At 37.1% G+C, this 26,001-nt stretch overlaps 3 protein-coding genes across 3 annotated transcripts; 1 reads left to right on the top strand and 2 right to left on the bottom strand.

Annotated features, from left to right (window-relative positions):
* Positions 1-1,186: 1,186 nt before the first annotated feature.
* On the bottom strand, positions 1,187-3,564 carry LOC115993749 (NEP1-interacting protein 2-like). Its single transcript, XM_031117724.1, has 5 exons — positions 2,999-3,564; positions 2,139-2,317; positions 1,899-1,982; positions 1,630-1,797; positions 1,187-1,526 (listed from the first exon to the last, which is right to left on the bottom strand). The coding sequence occupies exons 1-5, from the start codon at positions 3,150-3,152 to the stop codon at positions 1,404-1,406; spliced, it is 708 nt and encodes a 235-aa protein (XP_030973584.1). The 5' UTR covers positions 3,153-3,564; the 3' UTR covers positions 1,187-1,403.
* A 6,556-nt stretch (positions 3,565-10,120) lies between these two features.
* Positions 10,121-12,304, top strand: LOC115950474. The gene is made up of 2 exons (XM_031067669.1): positions 10,121-11,011; positions 11,231-12,304. Exons 1-2 carry the CDS (start codon positions 10,121-10,123, stop codon positions 12,302-12,304), a joined length of 1,965 nt encoding a protein of 654 aa, XP_030923529.1.
* A 4,236-nt stretch (positions 12,305-16,540) lies between these two features.
* Positions 16,541-18,827, bottom strand: LOC115950475. Its single transcript, XM_031067670.1, has 4 exons — positions 18,026-18,827; positions 17,769-17,939; positions 17,218-17,696; positions 16,541-17,141 (listed from the first exon to the last, which is right to left on the bottom strand). Exons 1-4 carry the CDS (start codon positions 18,825-18,827, stop codon positions 16,611-16,613), a joined length of 1,983 nt encoding a protein of 660 aa, XP_030923530.1. The 3' UTR covers positions 16,541-16,610.
* Positions 18,828-26,001: the final 7,174 nt, after the last annotated feature.

The raw sequence follows: 26,001 nt of genomic DNA on the forward strand, positions 1-26,001 counted from the left end.
TCCTTATACCTTTTATGCATGCAAAATTTCAATACAATCAAATACCAGTAATTATCTCATCTATACAATGTTAAATTTCAAAAAAAAAAAAAATTGAAATTATAAACAAAACATGAGTTTTTAAATTGAATAGTAAATAACAACTTAATAATACAAAATTGGTTCGTGCATTAAACGGAAACGCATAAATCATTGGTGGAAATTTTAAAATATTAGTCCAATTAAAATTTATTAAGTTGTGTAATATTAACAAAAAGTTACATAATATATCCTTCTACATATCAATTGAGGGTCACCAGTGGAATACACTAAGAATTCACTAATGTAATAACGTGAGCAGGAACAGCTGAACTACCTGAGGATCCAACAAACTTCTCTTAGGTAGGCATTAACTAATATGCATGATTCATCCATTAAATGAATTAGGATCAAAAGGTTGAGATGAACCATAATTAGGAGGGACTCTGAAATTTGACTGAACCATAACTAAATGTTAAGAGTAAGTATGTTGTAGGTGATAGAATATTAAAAGGTTAAGATGATCCACTTGGGTGAGCTACCACAACATTCACCACCCAAGCAGTAATATTTAATGGTCAACTTGGAATTTACAAAGAAAGATGAAGAGGGAAATGAAGAGAGGGAGGTGGTAGTGGAACAAGTATACAATAAAGATGCTTAAATCCTGTTGACTTGGGACACTGTTACCTGTAATCAATCTCCAAACATGCCTATTCTGAGCCATCTCAATTGTGTACTCCCAATATAGGCCTATCATCATCATATTTATCACAACAGTCTCATAAATGAAGGACAAATAGCCGCTTCTACAGGAGCAGTATTGTTGAGAACATGATAAATATAACCAACAAAGTTAGCTCAAGCATTTTGAAGATGACCACAATATTTATGGCAAGAACAAAAATTTTAAATTACATCAAATACTTCCGGACATAATAATATTTTGGTGACTGCTATCATAGAAACTGGCACTATTCACATCACAACACAGTTTGGCTAGTGAATGGTATCTTGGTTAGTTTTAGATTACTAGCCCTTTCATATACAGATTCTCAATACAATAAAAAAAAAAAAACTAAAGATCCATCCACCATCCTTAAGTAATAGACCTGGGTTTAATCATCAAAGACCTTCAACAACAAGAAAGAGTGAGTAAGGAAGGGGCTGCGAATCCAAAGAAGCAACAAGAACTGTCTGTAACTCAAAATTTTTATACATGATCACTAATTAAGTACAACGATCCAACTCACATCGTGGTAGGCTCCAACTACAAGAGTGACAACGTAACCATATATTGAACAAAATGCAAAAGCCCTAAAAAGTTAAGAACTGTATAAATAATAAAAGAAATTTTCTTCAGTTTATAATTTACAAGAGTAAAGTCACAGATCCCTTCTGCATAGTGGGCAAGAACCATGCCTAAGAAGCCACTTATCTATGCAAGCTAGGTGAAATATATGGTGGCAATGAGGCAAGCTCCTAGCCATCTCTCCGAGTTGAAAGTCCTGAATATGCAGAAATGCACAATGCCAATTAGATAAACATATTTCATAAGTTGGGTATGATAAAGCAAAGGTTAGCTAGAAAAGACGAAAATTATGGCCGAACCTGAAGGCACACTGAGCAAGAGACTCTCTCTCCAGAAGCATCTACATTGTTATTGCTTGTAATTATGATCTTTGGGATTTTTTCAACTGAATCTCCAGGCAATCCTTTAGCCCCACCAGTGTCAAAAATGTTTGGGATCTCATCAAAGCTTGCTTCAACAGCACCCATCTGATTAAGCACAATGAATTTGTAAGCAAACAACAAAAATCCATGCTTAATTTTCTGCACATCTCTGTCAGAGACTAATATTTGCATTGCATTATTATTACCTGACTTTGCACTGCACTTAACATGGCCGGACCAATCCTTTCGCGAACAAGTCTCCCACTTAGAAGGCTAGCTATGACGTCAATCTGTACCATTTTAACATGAATTGGGTTATTGGGGATAGATTTTGCAACATAATTGGAGCTTGGAAACCAAATAGGAACAAAAAAATTGTCAAATCTTTCTTCATTAAACTAACACCATATCACATCAACAATAAGGATGGAAGTTAAATTGCTCACCAAGTAGAGGACACACCCAATACCGGATTCATCCGATTGCCAAAGAACAAGAGAAGATTCAAAAACTTCAATGGAGAAAACAGCTCCAGATATTGCTCCAACAGCAGCCCCTCTAACAAACCCACTTTCAGTCTCTTGGCCTATCAAAGCTCCAGTCATAGCTCCTAACAAGGTACCCACTGCCAAGACAAATGCCCATTTTCCATTAGTATCAGTTTAGGAAAACAAGTAGTTTTCAGTGCTAGAATTATGGTTAAAAGATTAGATTCACCATTTCTTAATAGCTTAAGCTTTTGAGACAATTAGTGATTCATCATGGTATCAGAGAAATTGGTCTTGTGTTCAAACCCTTCCGGGACAAATAGGTAATTAATCATTAAAAAATGAAGGTGTTTAATTCATCCCTTAATACTGAAGGAAACTCCTAGTTATGGATGTATTGTGAATATAGATAAAGGACAACAAATCCAGCACCTCTTTGTCTACACACGCTAAACCTGTTCTCTTCAACTATACTAATCAGAATCCAACAAAAACATACCCTGTACCCAATACCTATATATTGTTTTTATTCCAAAAAAAAAAAAAAAAACTCATTTCTGTCTTCAATGAATTCTAAATTTTAGTTTTTGCAATTCAATTCAATAGTGGAATCAAAACCCAAATGTGAAAAACAACAAACTATATAAATAAGAACAAGCAAATTCATCATGGTAACAGAGATTAACAGATCAATACAAAAACAAGCCCAAAAATCCAATCTTTTTGCAAGACCCACCTCAGGAAACAAAATCAAATGCCAATTCATAGAAAAACATGAAACAATAAAGAGAATCTGAGGGGGAAAAAAAGAGACCAACCTAATGCAAAGAAGAAGGTGAAGATCGCAGAGAAGATGTTCCCAATAATGGCAGACACAGCAAAATGGCAAGCTTCTCTAACCCTTTCAATGAAATTCCCGAACGAAGATGAAGAAGATGAAGAAAAAAGAGATGGGTATGCAATAAAATCCATTGTCTTGGTCGGGAATTATACAAAAATAAAAGCTTTCTATGGCTGGGGTCTGGTTGATCTTAAAGATTTGGTTTAAATGGACCGATATATATATAAAATGTTTATATATACACAAAAAAAGAGATGGAGATAGAGATGGATGGGTATGCTTAGTGCTTAAGAGAAAATAGAATGGAGGAAAAAATAAACAAGAAAAACAAAAAACCAATCAACCAACTCGCATTTAAAGCTTTTGTTTAAATTTCTTTCCCTGAAAACCAAAACTTTTTCTTAGCTTAATTTTCTTGTGGCTGATCAAGAAGAAAGGTCTTGTTAAATGTGATTATGAATATAATAGTACTATTAAGGAAGCAGACAGAGAAAGAGAGACAGATGAGAGAAACTTCTTTTGGCGATATCCACGGGATGTTCACTTCAGCCAATTTTATTCGTCCACAAATTTTTTATTTTTTTCAGCAAATTGTGTTATAATTTTTCGGTGACATACATATTTTTCCACGAGAGATTGGTCATATAGTACAAGTTGGTACTGCGACGTGTGTTTTTTTCATCTTTGGTCGTGTTTTTTTTGGTCAGCCAAGCCAAGTACTCTATTTTATATTTATTTTGGCGTTTGGTATTTAGAAATATCTTCCACAGGTGGGTGGGTTCTATAGAGACACTCATTCTGGTTGAACCCCACACCATTTGAAATCAATAGTTCTAATAGTTCTAAGATTACAAATTATTTTACAATTTTCTTATCATAATTTTAATGTGACAGATTATGAGTAGTTAATTATCATTTATATATGGATCAACTATTTTTTCTTTACCAATCACTTTCTGCCATGTCACAATTGTGATAAAAAATTGTGAAAAATTACGTAGTCTTAGACTTTTTTTCCATTTGAAATTAATCAATGTACCTAAAAGGGTTTAGATTGTTGGGAACCTCTTATATTACGTGAATTTGAGTAATAAGTCATTATCATGAAGTTAAATCTTAACTCCTTCTACTAATCTTGTAGTTTTTAACAACATGAAGTAGTAATATTTAAGCATAATCAATGTCATATTATTGTTTTTAAGCTTTGAATTCATAATTCATCCAGTATCAGGCATGGCTTATGTGGATTAAGTCATAACATGATTTTAAACCTTATATTCACTTAATAATCTTGTGGTTTAAAACAATAAGATTTAATATTCATTAAAAAAAAAAGATTTAATAGTATTTGAATCTAATCAACATCATTGTTTTTAGTATTTGAGCCAAATCAATATCATATATTGTTTTTAAGGTTTGAACTCATCATCTATCCCATATCAAGGATGCCTTACATGTCTTATCAAAAAATAAAATAAAGAAGAGCATGCTTTATGTGGATCGAGTCACAACATGATCTTAAACCTTATGTTCACTTAAAAATATTGTAGTTTCTCTTATAAGAAAAAAATATACTATAGTTTCAAACAATAAGATTTAAATAGTATTTGAGCCGAATCAACATTGGATCATCGTTTTTAATATTTGAACTCAAAGACATATCATGACCCTTGGTCACATGCTTGAGTAGGAATAAACTAAAATGTAATAGATTAGTTACTTTGTTTAAAATGATTTTCATGGTGCCAAGGTAGTGAATATATGCTTTTTTTTTTTTAATAATGTTCTTAAATGTTTTAAATGGTAAAAATATATATTATTATAATCATGACTTTATAATACTTCTCTTTAAAAAATAAAAATAAAAAACTTAATGATAAACATACCAAAAGAAGAGTTAAATTTGTTAACAGATCATCTTACTTATTATAAGAGATAAACAACAATTGGAGCTTTATATCAATTCAAAAAAACTAAAAGATAATAATATATAGTAAAAAAACCTACCCTGATTCAGAAATTTTCACTATAGAATAAATTATTAACAATGGTTTAAACTAACAAGGCCTTTGTAAATTGACCACAAAACTCTTAACTCTTCTACAAAATCTTCGTGTTTAGCGAATTCATTTGTAACCACAGGAACTCTCTAGCACTCTAAAAAGAATTATTTTTAATTTTATGCTTTCCAGGTTGTAAAAGGCATAGCGAAGAATTTTTAATTTCTTATTTTTTTTAACTTAAAAAGGAATACACATAGATATTCTTGGCACCGACAGCATTAATTAGGTCTTGAAAATCATGCATTAAAGTGTATTTAAAAGATGAGAAATTAATGCTACGTCCACAATATTTTTCACAATAGATTTTAGTGATAAATTTCTACTCGTTGTTATTGGAAAATTATTGAATACTCCGGGAGTATCATAAATACATACTTCCCATTCTTATATGAGTTGTGGGTTTTACCGTAAATTTAATTAGTGGAACCCAAAGTTATGTGAGATAGGAAAGTACACATTTATGATACTTCGAAAATACCCAATAATTACCCGAACTGTGGATAAAAAAAATAATTAGAAAACCAATAACAACTTATCACCTAGAACTTCTTATAAAAATATTGTGATAATGTTGTGGATGTAGAACTTATCTCAAAAGATATATATATATATATATATATATAAAGTAATGTCATATCTATAAACTATTTTACAACATTTTTACAAAGTTGATATGACTAAATTCTTATTAGTTTTCATTTAGACCTATCATTAATATCACTTTTTCATTTATTAATAATCACTAACCACATCTGTAATTTGTAAAAAAATTTATAAAATAGTATGTCTTTCTAACATTTTAAAAAAAGAAAAAAAAATTCTACCTAATTTTAGTGATCGTTTGAGCAAGTCTTGCGTACTTCAATATCTTAAAAGAAGCTTCTTACACAAAATTTTGTCTACGTTATTACAAGTTGCACCGACACATTTAATTTATCAATCTAAATTCTAACACGGTCCAAGAAAATTTAAATCAAAAACAAAAGGAACTTCGTAGGTAAGTGCAAACTGAATTGTCACTATACTTGCGAAAATTTCAAATATTTATGTGGTACGAGGCCTCACTCGGTATAGGAGTGACTATGCAATCAGAAAACACGTCGCAGCCATAGTTGAAAATGTGTGCTTAAAAAGTATACCACGCAAACGCGGTGAAATGGAAAATTTGGTCAGAGCATAAATATAGTGGCTTAAGGGGACCGGTCCTTAAATAGCCAAGACTTTTAGCTTATATATGTTGCCGAACCTTTCTGCAATTTAGTGAGAGTGACTTGCTACATTTTTCAAATTAAGTTGTGAAGTTTTGTCATTAAAAAGTGAATTCCAGGGTCAAAAGCAAAGAAAATAGGAAAATATTAGAGTTATAAACTATTTTATAATATTTTTTACAAAATGCTAATGTAATGAGTAATTCTTATTAAATGAAAAAGTGATGTTATATTGTGCTTAAATGAGAACCAATGTGAGTTAACCATTTTAATAATTTATAAAAATATTGTATAATAATTTGTGGTCGTAGCATTTAAAAGAACATAGGTTAAGGCAGCAAACACTGTTGGGGCCAAAAAGGAACTTAAGAAATGAATAAAAGGTGGATGTTGAGACAGCACACAGCAGAATCAATTCAATTAAAATATATGTCTTCATCAAGTTGCTGCACCCATCCTTTCATTTATATTTCTTCTCCTTCAATCATGCAAATATCTCCGGTGACAAGCATACCAAATCATCAATGTGACTCTAAAAGTATCAATGTAATGATTCTAAAAATCTTTAATAATAATAATAATGAATATCATACGGGATTTTTTTTTAGAGGAGTATCATATGAGAGGTTGGTGGAGCTTCTTCTTTATTTTATTTTATTTTTCCAAGAATCACAGTTGGTGGAACTAACAATGATAAAAGAATATGAAATTGACATTCATTTAGAGAAGATCTTCTCTCACTTAAATCTTTTAATTTTTATATGATATTTTAGGGTTATTATTGGATACTCCGGAAGTATACTCTCTCTCTCTTACATAGAGTAGATTCCACCCACCATGAGACTCACATCTATGTGAAAGAGAAGGAATATAATCTGAGACTGACCAATAATTTTTCAATAGTTAGAGTTTAGTATAGTTAGTAAAATATGTGTACTACCTTTGTGTTAGAATTACATTTCCGCCCTTGTGTTTGTTTGACTCAAAAAAAAAAAAAAAAAATTATACTACATTGGATGTTATATGTATGAATGTATGTTGAAGGGAGGGGGAAAAATCTCATTTATAGTACAAGAAAATGCTTTAAAAATTCATGTTTTTATAATTAAAAACATAAAATGGATATTAAAATTTTATCATATTATACTTGTGCAAAGATACTTCAACTTGACAAAAATTTAATACTCTTACATAAATTTTTTTTAAAGATATATCTAGGACAAGAAAATTATAAAAAAATAAATATATGTTTAATTCCATGGTTTACTATCTATATTAAACATCAAGATTTTCATGTTTTTATAATTTTGAATATTTTATTTTCTGCCTTAAGAATTTTCTATAACGTGGATTTTAGATGTGGTTGTCAATTTGTCATCATATAAAATAAATATGTATATTTATAACAGCGTTTACATAAATGAAAATAAAATCGTTTAAAATTATATAATTATGAGACAATAAATATTATTTTTCCCTAAGAATGAATGAAGGAACATATTAAACTAACATCTCCTTCATTCACTAAAATTTTCATTTTGATAGAAAAAAGCATTCACAAATTGACTCTCTTTTCCTTTTATCCAATGAGTGAAATGAAAGAGGAAATTTTCAATAACCGTGAATTGCGACAGTAGCTTTGCTTAATTGGTTATTCCTTAAGTTTAAAATGTGTTTGGATTAAATTTATGGTTAGCTTATAGTTTACTTTCTTTTATACATCCTTGTATAATCTCATATTTTAGGTGCAAGACTACAATGTATTTTTATCAACAGAAAAAAAAAAAAAAACTAATCCAACACACGCTAACTCTTACATAGATGACATTTTTAGAATGCTGGTTTAGTTAACTTTGTATTTAGTTATAACTTATATCACTTTCATTTCTTTCCATAATCTTCAAGAAGATAATCGATAGTTCAATCATTGAGCTGCCTTCTTTCCTTAAAGCTTGTAAAGAATGCTGATTTGGTCCACTTATCCTATCACAAAAATCTCCAATATTAGTTTATGGGTCATTGTTTAGCTTAACCACCAATTAAAAAAAAGAAAAAAAAAGTGAAAATATCTTTAAACTGTTTATACATGCTTGAAATTTCCACTGAGGACCAGTTTAAGACGATAGAATTCAGGAGAAAAAAAAAAACATAAAATCTTTGGTTGTTAGGCTTTGATTTTTCTTGTTCTTTCTTTTAGGTCTTTTGGCAGGGGTGATGACACATTAGCTCAGCCAAACTTTGCAATGTTATAACCACTAATCAAGTCATAAAGAAATTTCCACTGAGGATTAGTTTAAGACAATAGAATTCAGGAGGAAAAAAAAAAAACACAAAATCTTTGGTTGTTAGGCTTTGTAATTTTATAACCACTAGCTCAGCCAATCTTTGCAATGTTATAACCACTAATCAAGTCATAAAGAAAGACACAGAATCACGCTATGATGATCTCTTGGGAGCCTGCAGACAACAACCTAATCTTAAGGGAATTAGCCAACTTGAAGTGGATGTTGTTGAAAATATTTCTAGAGAAATCTTGAATTCTAAACCCAATACCACATCAATGAAAGTCAAACATAATAAAAATTGAGTTCAAGAGATATCTGTGGTTCTAACACCTCTTGTTGTGCCTAGGCATTGGGTTGGGTTCAAACCCCAAATTGCTGGGTCTTGCCCCATCCCCATAGTTAGTAATATATGGAATTGAATATATATACAAGATTAAATAAATGCTATATATTCTAGAATTTAAAAGTTTTCGATTAAGTAGGACTAAAATAGAGTATATGGAATATAAATTTAGTAAAAGTAGAAATAAAGATAAAGGAGCTCTAAGGCTTAATATAGTCAAGAGATACCAAAGACCAAGAACTTATGATACCTTGGATCAATAAATCATAAAGATTAAGAGATTAAAGTGGATGTGAATTATAAGATATAAGAGTAAGGTGGATAAACACATCATGAGCACTGTGTAATTGTAAAATACCTCTACGGTAAGGGAAAATTATATAAGACTACTATAAGATTAGCTCTGCTTTATGGTACTAAATGTTGAGCTATTAAGAAGCAACATATTCATGAAATGGGCATAGCTAAAATGAGAATGTGAAACTGGATAAGTGGAAATGCATAGAAAGATATGATTATGCTAGAAATTCCCTTAAATTCCTAATTTGATTTGGTTGAGGTTTTCTTGTTGATAGAGAAGCGGAAAATAATTCCCATCTCCAGCTCGTCCAACGGGCTCGTCCAGAGCCTACAACGCAGGATTGATCCCAGAGTTTATCCAGAAGAGGAAGAAGCGTCCATGAATAATAGCACCACTCCATAAACTGTCCTCCATGAGGCATGATCGTCCATTGGGTTCGTCCATGAACAATCGATAGATATCTTTGGACGAACCAAACCGTCCTTCGAATAAGTTAACTTCCATTAGCGGTTACAATTTTATATCCGTTGAGGTAGTTAACTCCGGAGTTGTTGGTTTCCACAAATCCTGGAACGGTTATTGGACAAGTAACCGTCCCAGGCTCCCTATATAAGGGACCGGTCTGAACCCGACAAAGGGAAGATTCTCACTCAGACAATTTTCCAAAATACTTGGAACTTCCTTCTCTACAAAACTAACTTCTCCATCGGAGGGGGTTCGACCGGTCTTCTCCGGTCTCCTCTTTGATTGCGTTTCCTTCCTTGCAGGCCATCAACCGTTTCGATAGCCCACCGAAGCCAGGCCATCCACCTTACTGATTCGGAGCGATATCAGTTGGCGCCGTCTGTGGGAAACCGAAGGTTATTTTGCGACTTTCTTTTCCGCGACAAAGGGTTAGGATGGTCAGGACCAGGTCGAGGGCTACTAGCCCTGGCCGTCAGGGAAGCAGAGGCGCTTCAAGTGATCCCCAGCGTGATCGCCAATCTGCACCAGTCATGCAGACGTCATCCGTTCAGAATATGCAATCCATGGCGGCTGCAATGGCGGAATTGACTCGCCAAAACCAGGAGTTAAGGATGGAGATCAGTCAGAGAAGACAGACACGTGAGGATCACGCAGGACAGACACAAGGCCATGGTGACAAAGAGAATACTGAGGTTGGAAGCCAGTTTAGAGGCACCACTTCACGGGTAGTGCCACACTTGAAAGAGGAGATGGACCAAATGAAGAAAGTCATGGAGGAGATGAAGGAGAACATGAGGAGAACTAATCCTATAGAGGATTTGGTCCACAGAACAGATTCTCCTTTTACGGCTTCCATCAATGGCCACCCCTTACCATCAAAGTTCAAACTGCCTTCCCTGGACTCGTATGATGGGACGCGTGACCCCTTTGATCACATTGCAACATTCAAGACGACAATGCACCTCCAAGGGGTCCCTGATGAAATCATGTGTCGAGCCTTCCCTACTACCCTTAAAGGCCCGGCACGAGTTTGGTTCAGTAAAATCCCCCCAAGTTCCGTAAGTTCTTTCGAAGAGTTAAGCAAATTGTTTGTTAACAATTTCATCGGGGGACAGAGGCACAAACGCTCTTCGTCCAGCTTACTGACCATAGAACAAGGGGAGAACGAAAGCCTGCGGTCATTCATCACTCGCTTCAACAGGGAAGCCCTTAGCGTGGACGAGGTGGACGACAAGCTTCTACTGGCAGCCTTCCACAATGGGATTAATTCGGATTTATTTATCCACAAGCTATACGAGAAGGAGCCGCAAACCATGGCCGAGCTCGTCCATTCGGCTCAGAACTTCATGAATGCAGAAGATGCAATCATAGCCAAGAAGAGGAAAAGAGCTGAGAGGATGGAAGCGCACCCAGCTCGACACTCAGAACAAGCCCCTCGTCCAAAGAAGGGACGGACGGAAGATAGAAAGGAACGAGATGGCAGGAAGACAGGTCCCATGGGAAGAAGCCAGAACTATACGCCCCTGAACGCTCCACTTAATCAGGTGCTCATGCAAATCAAAGACGATCCTTCTTTAAAATGGCCAGAGAAGATGAAAGGGGATCCCAACAAGCGCAATAAGAACAAATATTGTCGCTTTCACAGGGACCATGGGCATGACACGGATGAGTGTTATGACCTAAAACAGCAAATTGAGAACCTTATCAGGCAAGGAAAGTTGAAGCACTTTGTTGGAAGGGATCGTACAGATGAGAAGCTGAAAGGCAAAATGGAGGAATCATCCCGGCCCCCACTTGGAGAGATAAGGATTATCGTTGGAGGGAACCTGATGGGGCGATCTTCCAAATCGAAGAAGACGTATCTCAAAGCGGTACAAAATGTCCAGCTCTCTGGACGACCACCAAGGACGAGATTAATGGACGAGCCAACCATTTCCTTCACCGATGAAGATGCTGAGAGGATCCATCACCCGTATGACGATGCGATCGTTATTACACTGCTCATTGCAGATTATACAACCAGAAGAATGTTAGTTGATAATGGAAGTTCAGCAGACATATTGTACTACCCCGCCTTCCAACAGATGAGGCTTGGACGAGATCAACTTCGTCCAGTATGCTCACCGCTGATAGGATTTGGAGGAATGAAGGTGCAGCCCGTGGGTACCATTACATTACCAATGGTGGTAGGGTCATACCCGCAACAGATAACCAGGGAAGTCAATTTCCTCGTGGTAGACTGTACTTCTTCATACAATGCCATCATCGGAAGACCCACTCTTAATAGTTGGAAGGCGATAACCTCAACCTACCATCTATCAGTCAAATTCCCTACGGAGTACGGGATAGGACAAGCACAAGGAGATCAGTTGGCAGCTAGAGAATGCTACTTAGCCATGATGGCTTTGGATGAACAGATGCAGACAATGAGCATCGAGGAGAGAAGAGTTATTGCAGAGCCCACGGAAGTGTTGGAAGATGTTCTTTTGCAAGAAGATGATCCTGAGAAATTTACCAGAATTGGAACAGGTATGAAGGAGAAGGCAAGAGAAGACCTCATCCAGTTCCTGAGAAAAAGTATCGACGTTTTTGCATGGAGTCATGACGACATGCCATGAATCGACCCAAGTGTGATCACTCATCGATTGAATGTATACCCCTTTTTTAAGCCTATCCGTCAGAAGAAGAGGGTATTCGCTCCCGAGAGGGACAAGGCAATCAAGGAAGAGGTTCAAAAACTAACCACGGCAAAGTTCATTAAGGAAGTCTATTACCCGGACTGGTTAGCCAATGTGGTGATGGTGAAGAAAGCTAATGGAAAGTGGAGAATGTGTGTAGACTTCACTGACTTGAACAAAGCATGTCCCAAGGATAGTTATCCTCTGCCACGCATTGATCAATTGGTGGACTCTACTGCTGGTCATCAGTTGCTGAGCTTCATGGATGCCTTCTCAGGATATAATCAGATCAAGATGGATGAAGCCGATCAGGAAAAGACTTCCTTCATCACCAGCCAAGGCTTGTTTTGCTACAAAGTGATGCCCTTCGGCTTGAAGAACGCAGGGGCAACTTATCAAAGGTTAGTGAATCATATGTTTCGTCCACAAATAGGACGGAATGTGGAGGTTTATGTCGACGACATGCTTGTGAAGAGCATAGACGAGGGAAGCCATCTAGAAAACCTACAGGAAACCTTTGAAACACTTCGGCGATATAAGATGAAGTTGAACCCAAGCAAGTGTGCATTCGGAGTATCGTCGGGAAAGTTTCTGGGGTTCATGGTCTCGCAAAGAGGAATTGAGGCAAATCCGGACAAGATCCAGGCTATATTGAACATGGAGCCACCGAAGAATATCAAAGAAGTCCAATCCCTCACAGGACGAGTTGCCGCCTTGAACAGGTTTATTTCGAAAGCCACAGATAAGTGTTTACCTTTCTTTAAAGTCCTCAGGAAGGCATTTGAGTGGACGGACGAATGCCAAAGGGCCTTCCAAGACCTGAAGGACTATCTCACAACTGCCCCATTATTAAGTCCATCCGTGCAAGGAGAAGAACTGTACTTATACTTAGCGGTGTCCCCACACGCCGTAAGTTCAGCTTTAATCAGAGAAGAGGGGAAAATACAGAAACCGGTGTACTACACTAGCCGGGCACTCAGAGGAGCAGAGGGAAGATATCCGCTCATGGAGAAATTGGCTTTTGCGCTGATAACGGCTTCTAGGAAGTTGAGACATTACTTCCAAGTTCATGTCATCAATGTCATGACGGACCATCCGCTTAAGAAGGCAATGAACAAGTTGGAAGCCGCAGGACGACTGATTCAGTGGGCAGTTGAACTTAGCGAATTCGACATTCGGTACCAACCGAGAAATGCAATAAAGGCTCAAGCCTTAGCAGATTTCATCGCAGAGTTCACTCCAAGTTACGAAGACCTGGGGGAAGGAGAGTACAACAAATGGGTCATCCATGTAGATGGATCATCTACATTATATGCTGGAGGAATAGGAGTTGTTTTGCAGTCGCCGGAAGGGGACAAATTGAAATACAAGGCCCGTCTGCAATACCAGACTACTAACAATGAAGTGGAGTATGAAGCCCTTTTAAAGGGGGTGGAACTGGCCAAATCTGTAGAAGCAGACACAATACTTGTCATGGGAGATTCTCAACTGGTCATAGGCCAAGTCAATGGAACATATGAAGCCAAGGAAGACAGAATGAAGAAGTATCTAAGGAAGGTAGTACGCCTTGTGAAGAAATTCAAAAAAGCAGATTTTGTTCAAATCCCAAGGGAAGAGAATGTAGAGGCAGATACTCTGGCGAAGGAAGCATCTGCGAATGAGGCGTTGGACGATATAGATGGTGTATACTACATGCCAAGTATAGACCTTCCAGAACTGATGCAGATAGAGGGAGAAGAAAATTGGATGACCCCAATAGTGTCCTACTTAAAGGACGGAAGGCTTCCAGAAGAGAATGACGAAGCTAGGAAGCTCAAGGTCAAGTCAGCCAGGTATGTGCTTATGGACGAGGTGTTATACAAGAGAGGTTTTTCCCAGCCTCTCTTAAGATGTTTGGCCCCAGACGAAGCGAATTACATGTTGAGGGAGGTTCACGAAGGAGCATGCGGGAACCATTCAGGAGCCAGATCACTCGTCCATAAAGTCATCCGTAGCGGGTTCTATTGGCCAACCATCCAAGCTGATGCTAAAGCATATGTCAAAGTATGTGATCAATGTCAACGCTTCAGCAACATTCCCAGACAACCAGCAGAATATCTCACGCCAATGATGGCCCCTTGGCCTTTCGCGCAATGGGGACTAGACATTTTGGGGCCCTTTCCGACTGGAACTCGGCAAATGAAGTTTCTGGTGGTGGGAATAGATTACTCCACAAAATGGGTGGAAGCCGAACCCTTAGCCAAAATTACGCAGCAGAATGTCAAGAACTTCGTCTGGAAGAACATTGTATGCAGATTCGGAGTACCTAGAGTACTAGTGTCTGACAATGGACGACAGTTTGACAATACACCCTTCAGGGAATTTTGTGAACAGCTTGGAATGAAGAACCATTACTCCTCACCTTCCCACCCACAGGCCAATGGCTAGGCAGAAGTAGCGAACCGATCCTTGCTGAAGATCATCAAGACTCGGCTCGAAGGGGCAAAGGGAATATGGCCGGATGAATTACCAGGTGTTTTATGGGCTTATAGAACGACAGCGAGAACTCCAACAGGAGAGACTCCTTTTAAACTAGCCTACGGAAGCGAGGCAGTTATACCAGCAGAAGTACACATGACGAGCCACAGGGTGAGGAAGTATCAAGCTGAAGAAAACGAGGAACAGCTCCGTCTTAACCTTGACCTTATGGACGAGGTCAGGATGGATGCAGAGCAGAGGACAGCAAGGTACAAAAATCTAATGGCAAGACAATATGACGCTATGGTGAAGCCTAGGCGTTTCAACATAGGGGATCTCGTCTTGAAGAGGGTTACCTTGGCAACAAGAAACCCGGCCTACGGGAAACTTGGCCCAAATTGGGAAGGACCTTATAGGGTTATCAACTGCAAAAGGCAAGGATCCTACTATTTGGAAGCTTTGGATGGGCGGAGGCTGGAACACCCTTGGAATGTTGAGCACCTCAGGAAGTACCATCAATAAGTGCTGACTCTTCACCAGTGTCCTTGGACGAGGTATCCGGACGAGCAGAAGTATTTACTACTATTAAGTGTTTTTAAGTATTTTAATAATCCCCTAGAAAGTACATTAGTGTCTTCACTTTTGTGCTATTCATGGATGAGTTGGTTTGTATTTCTAATTCAATAAGGCACTAGCTCATGAGCATGTGCCATGCCTGTGGACGAATGATTACATAAGTTTGGGTTTTCAAATATATATATTGTTTTAAAGTATATTATTGGAATCCTTATATGGTCATTTAGATTGATCCGCAAAAAAGAAAGCGAGCATGGACGAATGAAATCCTTGGACGAAAGGACATATCGTCCATGAGCTTTCCTCCAAAGGAAAGATGAAAAGGTACATCCGTCCAAAGCAAGAGACGAGATGAAACCTAAGCTGAAAATGAAGCTAAGGTCTATCCGTCCGTAACACAGGACGACATGGAACCTAACCCAAAATTGAAACTAAGGTTCATCCGTCCAGAACATAGGACGAGGTGAAACCTAACCTAAAAATTGAAGCGAAGTTTCATCCGTCCAGAACATAGGACGAGATGAAAAATAAGCTGAAAATAAAGCAAAGTTTCATCCGTCCAGAACATAGGACGAGATGAAGAATAAGCTGAAAATAAAGCAAAGTTTCATCCGTCCAGAAAAAAGGACGAGATGAAAAGGAAATACTCGTCTAGACCTCAAGACGAGATGAATTCCCAAAAGTGTTCGTCCAAGACGCGGACGAGCGAAGACTTCAAAACTAGCTTAACAATCCATTACATTGGACGAAAAATCGTTAAAAAAGTCTAATCATCAAGGACGACAAAATGATCGTCCATAATTTCGGAATAACGAAAAATCTGGGCAAAAGGAACCAATTTACTTTCTTGGTGATGTAATAAAATTCACCCCCATGCCCAAGACGAGGTGAAGTAAATTCCTAGATGGACGAACCACACATTGATGAAAATAAGAATTTCATACATAAAGCTGGAAACATATATATTCAAACACAATGGAAGTAAAAGTAGAAGTATTCATTTCTTTCATGAAATTCTAAGGGTGGACGACCAACGTCCAAAAACCCCTTTAGTTTTGAATATGAAAATGTATATAAAACTCGTCCATAATCCTGGACGAGATGATTGTACTTGCATAAACTTAAAAAAAAAAAGGGAAGAAGTAAAAAGCCCAAAACAACAGGCACTTCTATGAAAAGGCAAATAAAAGTAAACTTTCTAAGGAAATAGATTTCACTTGGGCAAGCTCGTCTTGGGATCGTCCTGAATGACTTCAGTGTTAGCATCGTCCATGATGTTGACGTCCTCGGAACTCGTCTGCAACGCGGAACTCTCTGTAGCAAGAGGGAGCTTGAACGAGTTGAAGTCCAAATCAGGATACGCCTCCTTGGCATCAGCACGGAAGTCTTCATACCCAGCTGCATAATGACTGTCTAGACGATTCTTGTACTCGTCAGATTTCTTAAAAGCAGCTATTGCTTCCTCACGTGCCTTCTCCAAGGACGAGGTAAGCTCTGAAACTTGTCCCTCGAGATGGACGATGCGGGTATCCTTCTCTAAGTTGTCAGCTTTGAGCTCCTCTACTTCGTTCTTCAACTTCGTCTCGCTTCCCAGCAGACGATTAAAATCCTCTGTCAACCTGATGACCTCCCCCTTCTTAAGCAAAACCTCATGGCCCAGCTCCTTAGCCTTATCCTTGGCTGTCTTGGCCTCTGTAGCAAGCTCCTTGGCCTGGCAGGTCGCTGTATAAAACTTTGACATAGCCTGCATTTGGACGAAAAGGAGTTAGACATTTTATTCAAATTAAATGTTTACACACAAGGACGAGGAAGAAATTTACCTTGAAAAGGTCATGGATGCCAGAACGCTCAAACTCCTTCACTGACATGTTGTAGCATTCGTTAACCTCATGATCAGTGACGATCCCTTTGAACGTCCTCCATGCATAACCCTCGTCCAGAACCAAATTAGAGGGACGATCAGAGGATTCAGACGAGCCAGACTTCTGAGAAGTTTTGGGAGCTGGGGGAGGATCAGACGGAGCAGGATGAATCGTTTGGACGGGCTCCACGTCCACCACAGGCTCGTCCAAGTTCACTGTTGGTGGCACGAACTTGGGAACCTTTGGAAGGGAAGGCCTTTGTTTTTGCTTCTTGTGGCCACGACGACTGGGAAGGTCGTCCAGGTCCACAGTACTTGAAATTGGTTTTGACTTCCTCTTCCCAGCCTGGACGGAAGCCACTTTGACAGTAGGAGCAGCAGCATCTTCGTCCCCGCTAGCCACTGTTTTCTCTTTGTTTTCCCTCATCGTGCTTATCCCTATGACGAGAAAAATTAATTTAAAAAAAAAAAAAAAAACTGAAATAACAAAGTATAGTGGACGACACTTACTTCGACGAGTGAGCTCTTCGTGACTTAAATTCTCAGCAGTTGGGATTGGACCAAGTCCCCAAGTTGCTAGACGAGTAAAAGTAACCAAGTCGTGGAAAGTCCTTCCTGGAAAAGTGCGAACCACTTCTATCTGATCCAAGAAAAACTTATCCAAACGTGGACGAACGACAGCTGCATCACCAAGATAAATGGTTAGACGAGTGACAGATTAAAATTTGTTGAAGGACAAAAAAGATAAAATGGAAAGAAAAACATACCCTCAGGGCGAAGACGACCTAGAGGGCTGGTAAAAGGAGGGAAGGAGGGAATACCCACATCAGCTGGGTCCCCAGCCCAATTTCCAGAAATAATAAAAAATTCTTTTTTCCAAAGACGGTCAGACGAACTACGGCCCGTTATTAAACTGTAATACGAACCTCTGGACGAGAACTGGTAGAACCCAGCAGATTTTTTGATCTCTGAGGGCTTATAACAGTAAAGGAACTCGTCCACTGTAATTGGACGGTTCCCTTCCAATGCCTCACGCCATAATACTTGCATGGCAACTATCGTCCTCCAACCATTGGGATTGAGCTGGTTTGGCCCAATACCCAACCTTTGGAAGAGGTCTCTGCAGAAAGAGTTTAAGGGAAACCTAAGGCCAGCTAATAGGTAAGAAGCGTATACCCCTAAGCCTGAGGAAGGGGAACAACACCATTCTCCAGGCTGGGGTAGACGAGGGTTAAGCTCTTTAGGGATTTGGTATCTATCTACAAGAGTTTTTAACTTAGCATCGTCTAAGGTGGACGCTACCTCTGGGGCACAACTATAGATTACATCTTCGTCCTCTTCCTCGTCTTGAGGAGGACTTGATGGCTGTCTGGACGAGCTAGCCCCAGATCCAGAAGCCGCCCTACGTTGTTGTTCCTGAAATTCCTCTAAGGGAATCCCAGGAACCCCAGACGAGTAATGCTCGTCTGAGGAGTCACTACAGGACGAACTATCTACACTACCGTCACTCTCAGAAGAACCGTCCTGGTAGTCGTCTATCTCTCTCTCTAGACTAGAAGATGAAGGCATGGTTGAAATGTAGAGGACTTAAAACGAGAGCCTAAAAAGAAAAAAGGAAGAGGAAATACCTGATGAAACTAGGACGAGAGCTAGACGAGAATCTTGGACGAGTTGGCAGAAGAGTGAGGAAAAAAGTGAGGGGCATGAAAGAGAATGCGCTATTTATAGGCCCCAGCAACAGGGTCAACGAAGCGACACTCACCACTCAGAGATTGACACGTGGCGATCTCTTTGGGAAACGGGATCGACGCGACTGGCCAACCAACGGTTTCGTGACACGTGGCGTACGAAAAAGCGAAACTTTGTTGAAATCACGACAATGTCCTGGACGACCCTTTGGACAAAGGGGCAACTGATAGAGAAGCGGAAAATAATTCCCATCTCCAGCTCGTCCAACGGGCTCGTCCAGAGCCTACAACGCAAGATTGATCCCAGAGTTTATCCAGAAGAGGAAGAAGCGTCCATGAATAATAGCACCACTCCATAAATTGTCCTCCATGAGGCATGATCGTCCATTAGGTTCGTCCATGAACAATCGATAGATATCTTTGGACCAACCAAACCGTCCTATGCTAGACAGACGGAAGCTCAACACTTAGACTTTCAACAAACCCTTCGAATAAGTTAACTTCCATTAGCGGTTACAATTTTATATCCGTTGAGGTAGTTAACTCCGGAGTTGTTGGTTTCCACAAATCCTGGAGCGGTTATTGGACAAGTAACCGTCCCAGGCTCCCTATATAAGGGACCGTTCTGCACCCGACAAAGGTAAGATTCTCACTCAGACAATTTTCCAAAATACTTGGAACTTCCTTCTCTACAAAACTAACTTCTCCATCGGAGGGGGTTCGACCGGTCTTCTCCGGTCTCCTCTTTGATTGCGTTTCCTTCCTTGCAGGCCATCAACCGTTTCGATAGCCCACCGAAGCCAGGCCATCCACCTTACTGATTCGGAGCGATATCACTTGTTATGGAAGAAATAAATATTCTTTTGTGTGAAAGAAAATTAATCTTCCTTGGCATGGAAAAAATAAAAAGTTTCTTATTGAATATGTAATTGGGTATTCCTTGACCTTCCATGTGAGGAAAACAAAAGACTTTTAGAAGAACATGATGTAAGTTTCTTCGAGAGTAGTTTGAGTGTGTATCTTTTTATGTAAGAGCGTTAATGGGTGTATCAAGGCTTTGAAATTATGGGTAATAGTTGTCTTTTTCAAGGAAAACTTGCTTCCATTAAGGCAAAGTTCCTACAACAAATAAAAAATGATGATTGCTTGATGGAATTTGAGTTAATGTGAAGATCATTAGAAATTGACTCAAATTCTTAATTGGTTTGGTTTGGTTTTTTGGTTTGAATGGAAAAAAAAAATCCTTGAGATGGAATTAAAGTTTCTTATTGAATTAACAATTGAGCCTTATAAATAGGTATCTTTGCAAAGGGAAATGGTTGGTAGTTTTAGCTTAAAGTCTACCTACATAAGGAGAGGAAAAGACTATTAGAAGAACACAAAGTAGGTCTATAATATTTGAAGATTAGTTTGAGTATTTATCTAATTTCAACGTGAAATAATTATTAGGTGTATTAGGTCTTTGGAATTATGAATTTGTGTTTGTTAGGCTAGTGAGTTTGTTTGTATTTGTGAGAGGTTTTGTTTATGTTTCTGAGATATATGAGCATTGTATGTTATGTAAGTGGGTTTGGTTCATGAGATTTGATTAAGAGTGATTATAATCCCTATTGTTGATAGTGGATTTTGGTTAATGTTGCCAATAGCTTAAGTAGAAAATAAATAACAATTCTTTTTTTTCTAAGGATGTATTTAAATTTATTCGGTCGTGGATTTGAAATAATTAGGTGTAAAATGTCAGGGAGAGGCTCCCCTCCGATTAAAACTCTCATGTTTCCTCCCATTTTAATACAGATAAAGGACATGTGGCAAGTAACAAATCTAACCCATCAACCACCCACAATGCATATTCATTCTACCCATATTCGCAAATCTAGAGAAACCAAACCCACATTAAAAAAAACCAGCTTCTGCCGTCGAACCAAACAGCCCAAACTGCGAAGAAAAATTTCCAGCATGTTTTGAACTGAACACCTCTGATGCTCAGACCATAAGAGTGCTGACGAGAGAAAGAGGAAAAGAAGGGAAAAGGAGACAAAAAATTGAGAGAATGACATGGCATATTTTTAGCCTTTATCTACCACATGTCCTTCATCTATATTAATCCTTCATCTATATTAAAATGGGAGAAAATGGGAGAGTTTTAAACGAGAGGAGAGCCTCTCTCAAAATGTCATTCTAAATCCAAATATCACAAGTGTTTTTGTTTAAATAAAATCTCCAAAACCCAAATCATCATGTGTTAAATTTATACAGACAATTATTGTTTCAAATCCATTTTGTACCGAGCAAAGAAATCTACCTTCGGTTGAGGGACTATACTATTTTTCGTGGATTTGTACCGAGCAAAGTTTTTTTTTTTTTTTTCAGTGGGACACCATAAATCAGTTTCTCAATCCGTCTTGCTTACTTCGGCGTGGCAATGAAAATGATACCTTTTGGTTCAAAGAGAATACAAGTACATATAAGAATGCAATGAATGATAGCCCAATAAGTCCACAGAACACTTCAATGTCCATACTCTCTTAATAATAGTATTAATTATCTTTGTACAAAGGCCTCATCCACCATTGCAAATCGTGGGCCAAATTTGCGGAATAGCATAATTTTGGCAAAATTTTAGGAAAAAAAAGCATTATGACAAAGTTATTTAGGGCCTGTTTGGTAACTCATTTTGAACATTTTAAATAATATTACACATTTTTTCACCCACACGTGTATCAAAAACACCCAAACAACATTGTTCAAACTCCTCTACCAAACACCCCCTTAGTTATGTAACACATTTTTAAAACTCAAGTCTGACAAACTCGAATTCCAACTCAAACCTGAGTTTGGCGAATTCGAGTTTCAAGCAATGTGGGCTCTATTGCTAGACGTGTCATGCGAACTGCTTGGAACTCGATTTTAACAAACTCAAATTTCAAAAATGTGATACATAACTAAATAACTTTATGAGGATGTGTTTCTACTCAAATTTTGCTAAAATTGTTCTATTTGGCAAATTTGGCCCAAATCGTGACTCATTACATGATTTTAAGCTGCATGATATATTGGTGTTGAAATGAAAGCCATATCAAGATGTCAAAACTGCAATTTACAATATAAATTTTAACTTTCAAGTGCTGGTGACCCAATAAATCTAAAAGAATGTTGTTTGATACTTTGATTTGCCGCTACATACATAAACAATAGCAATCTATCAGGAAATTAAAGCGACGAGTATTGTTTCTCATATACAGTTTTACTGTTGAAATCGCAATTCTAACAAAGACATTTTTTTTCCTTTTGGGATCAGCAACAAGGGCATTATTACTTGCTGAGACATTGTAGCGGACCTAAAATTATCACCAAACTCTTTGATTTACCATTCTAGGTGCTGCAAATAACACCATTTTGGTAGATTGTGATGGGACTAGCAAAGGGGGAAGTATAGTATGAAGAATATAAGATAGAATCATAGAACAAAGTTTGATTTGACAATGTGGCCATCTTGGCCAAAATTTTATCTGAATCCTATTTATAAGATAGGGTGGAAGTTATGAGGACAGGCCTATGTACAATTCTTTTCATTTTTGGGTCAGTGGACCTTATATACATTGGACAAAAATAGTATTAAGAATTTAAGATAGAGTCTTATATTAATATTTAGAGATGTCTGAATGGAAGAAGATTATACCACATCTATAGGGTCCTAATAATAAGTTCTAACATTCCATTAAAATAAAAAACAAGAAAAGTAAAAATAAAATCGGCTGTCCTAAGGTTTTTTTTTTTTTAATTAAGAATAATTATATTCAAGAAAGATGGGAGGGTTCAAAGCTATTTCTACTTTGATAACAAAATATCCCAATTAAGAAAGGAAAAGATAGTTAAGGGTCCATCCCAACTAAAATGAGCAACCTAACTTGCAATAGTATCGACTATCCTAGGTTCTTCATCGTGTTTTTCTTCTCGACAAATCCTAATGCAAGGTTTTATAATCTATATAAAACCTTATATAATTCAGGATACAAAGTTAATTATAGTTATTCACCATAATAAATTATTAATGATTATTTGTAATTTACATTCTAAACTTCAAAATTCTATTATTAATATTATAATTTGAAATTAATTTGCAATATCTAACATACGATTTTAATCAATGTCTAATCTTATGTTTTTGTTGGAATAAGAGGCAAAAAGGGGGGAAGAGTCTAAGCCACCATTCTCCTCCCTTTCTCTTTTGTCCTAATTAATAGGTTAATGGACAGATATCAATCCTAAACCATTTAACTACTATTATATTCACTCTAAATTATAAAACGTTTGTAATTATCACCATGATTCGAAATTATCTATTGACAATTTGGACATTGATTTAGACAATGATGGATAATTTGATAGTACAAATTTATATCGAATGAAAATGTTAATTGTAAGCTTTTTATTATTTTTGTATATATTATAATTGTCTTCACAATTTATAGTGAATAATTAGGTAGGTTGACCATGTACCTCCATGTCCAATTCTTTTGTTAGAATCATAATAATAAACTTTTAATTGAAAACTTTTAAATTCTATAATATATAGCATTTATTTATTAATAAAAAAATAAATGGATATATTACAGATTTGAATGAAAAATCCAAGGCTAAATAAATGCTATATATTCTAAAATTAAAAAGTTTTTTATTAAGTAGTACTAAAATAGAGTATATGGAATATAAATTTAGTAAAAGTAGAAATAAAGATAAAGGAGCTCTAAGACTCAATATAGTCAAGAGATACCAAAGACCGAGAACTTACAATACCTTGGATCAATAAATCATAAAGATTAAGAGATTAAAGAGGATTTGAATTTAAGATAAGAGTAAGGTGGATAAACACATCATGAGCACTATGTAATCGTAAAATACCTCTACAATAAGGGAAAATTATATACAACTACTATAAGATTAGCTATGCTTTATGGTACTAAACATTGAGCTATTAAGAAGCAACATATTCATAAAATAAGTATAGCTAAAATGAGAATGTGAGGTTGGATAAGTGGAAATGCACGGAAAGATAAAATTATGCTAGAAATTGCCTTAAATTACTAATTTGATTTGGTATAGTTTTCTTGGTATGGAAGGAAATGAATTTTCTTTTGTGTGAAAGAAAATTAATCTTTCTTGGTATGGAAAAAAAAGTTTCTTATTGAATATGTAATTGGGTATTCCTTGACCTCCCACATGAGGAAAGTAGAAGAATTTTAGAAGAGCAAGAAGTAAGTTTCTTCAAGAGTAGTTTTGAGTGTACATCTTTTTATGTAAGAGCATTACGAGGTGTATCAAGACTTTGGATTTGTGGGTAACAATTGTCTTCTTCAAGGAAAACTTGCTTCCATTAATTCAAAGTTCCTACAACAAATAAAAAATGATGATTGCTTGGTAGAATTTGAGTCAACGTGGATATAATTAGAAATTGACTCAAATTCTTAATTGGTTTGGATTTTTTTTTTTTTTTTGATAAACTGGTTTGGTTTTTTTTTTGGTTTGAATGAAAAAAATAATTCTTGAGATGGAATTAAAGTTTCTTATTGAATTAATAATTGAGTCTTTGTTGAGGACTCTTTTTTGGCCCGACGTGGCACTAATTCATTGGCAACCCATGCCACATCAACATATTATTAATTTTTTGGGTAAATCTATTTAAAACCCAAAATAAGCTCATATTTCATTCAACTACATGGATTGGGCTCACATAGCCCGTGAGATCCTTACTTCAAGAGGCGGATTCATGGTCCACATTTCCTTTTTATCAATTGGGATCATAACCCATGATATCATCAACATCAACATATGGATTGGGCTCACACAATGAATCAAAACTCACGGCCCATATTACCTCTCTCATATTCATGTAAAGTGGCTTTTTCAACAAAAGCCCATATTCACACAAAACGACAACAAAACCCAAGGTACGTCATCTCATCTTCGGCTTATGATCCAAGCTCATGAGTCTCTTCGAGGAAACTTTGGGAGTCGTGGTTTGGAGGGCCAAGAGGTACGTTTAGTAAAGTTTTAGCGGTTCAAAGTTGATAAAAGAAACATGTTGCTTGGCGTGTCTTCTTCAACTCCCTGAACTCTGACAAGTCCGTGTGTAACGAGTAACATATGGTAAGCATCTCTTATCACATAACACTTAAAATGATAAGACTCCCCATTGCTTTTCTCCTAAAACTTAACATTCATCATATGAAAAATACTCAATATCTCAAGCTATTTAAATGCTGAGAGAATAATTGTTCATTCAATCCCCAGTTGTTGCTATACAAATTTAGAAATTTCATTATATTATTCTACATAAACTATATTACTACTTTCAGCTAAAATCCAACTCAAACACATGGCCTAATCTGATTGGCTATCTCCAAATATATAAAATATTCATGATATCTCTAATACCCAGCTGCTGTCTGCCACAATCAGACTATATATTTCTCTACTAGCTGCTAGAGCCGAGCATTAAATGCTTTTCTTGCTCACCAAGATTAAGTCACAACACAATGAGATCTTAAGTAGATCTCTAAAACTTCATTAACTATCAACCAATCATTCTATTACTTACTAAAAACGTGTTGTAATGGAACCTTGGACAAAAAATGCAAACAGCCGAAAAAGGAAACATTTTCAGCAGAACCCCAGCAGTGTATTCAGCACTTGACACCAGGCTGAAAGTGATATCATCAGCCATTTAATGCTGAAATCCTAGCAACCAGCTGCTATACCCAAAATAGCAAGATACCCTTGAAAGAGATCTTACCATTTTCAGCCAAATCCATGAAATGAATGTTGAATGTCCTCTCCAGCAGTCTGAAATAGAAATGACAACGGGTCGGGTTTTTCCATACTCGGACCCGACCCGCAAGCCAAGACTCGTGGCCCGAACCCGGCCCGTTTACTAAGCAGGTTTTTTTCCGGGGCCCAAACCCGCCCCCGCGAGCCCCGTTAAGGGATTGGGCCCAATTCATGGCCCAACCAAAAAAAAAAGAAAAAAATTGAAGCCCAAATTTATTTTTGCCTAC

The sequence above is a fragment of the Quercus lobata genome, chromosome 6 (assembly GCF_001633185.2).
Source record: "Quercus lobata isolate SW786 chromosome 6, ValleyOak3.0 Primary Assembly, whole genome shotgun sequence".
In the NCBI taxonomy this organism is placed as follows: domain Eukaryota; kingdom Viridiplantae; phylum Streptophyta; class Magnoliopsida; order Fagales; family Fagaceae; genus Quercus; species Quercus lobata.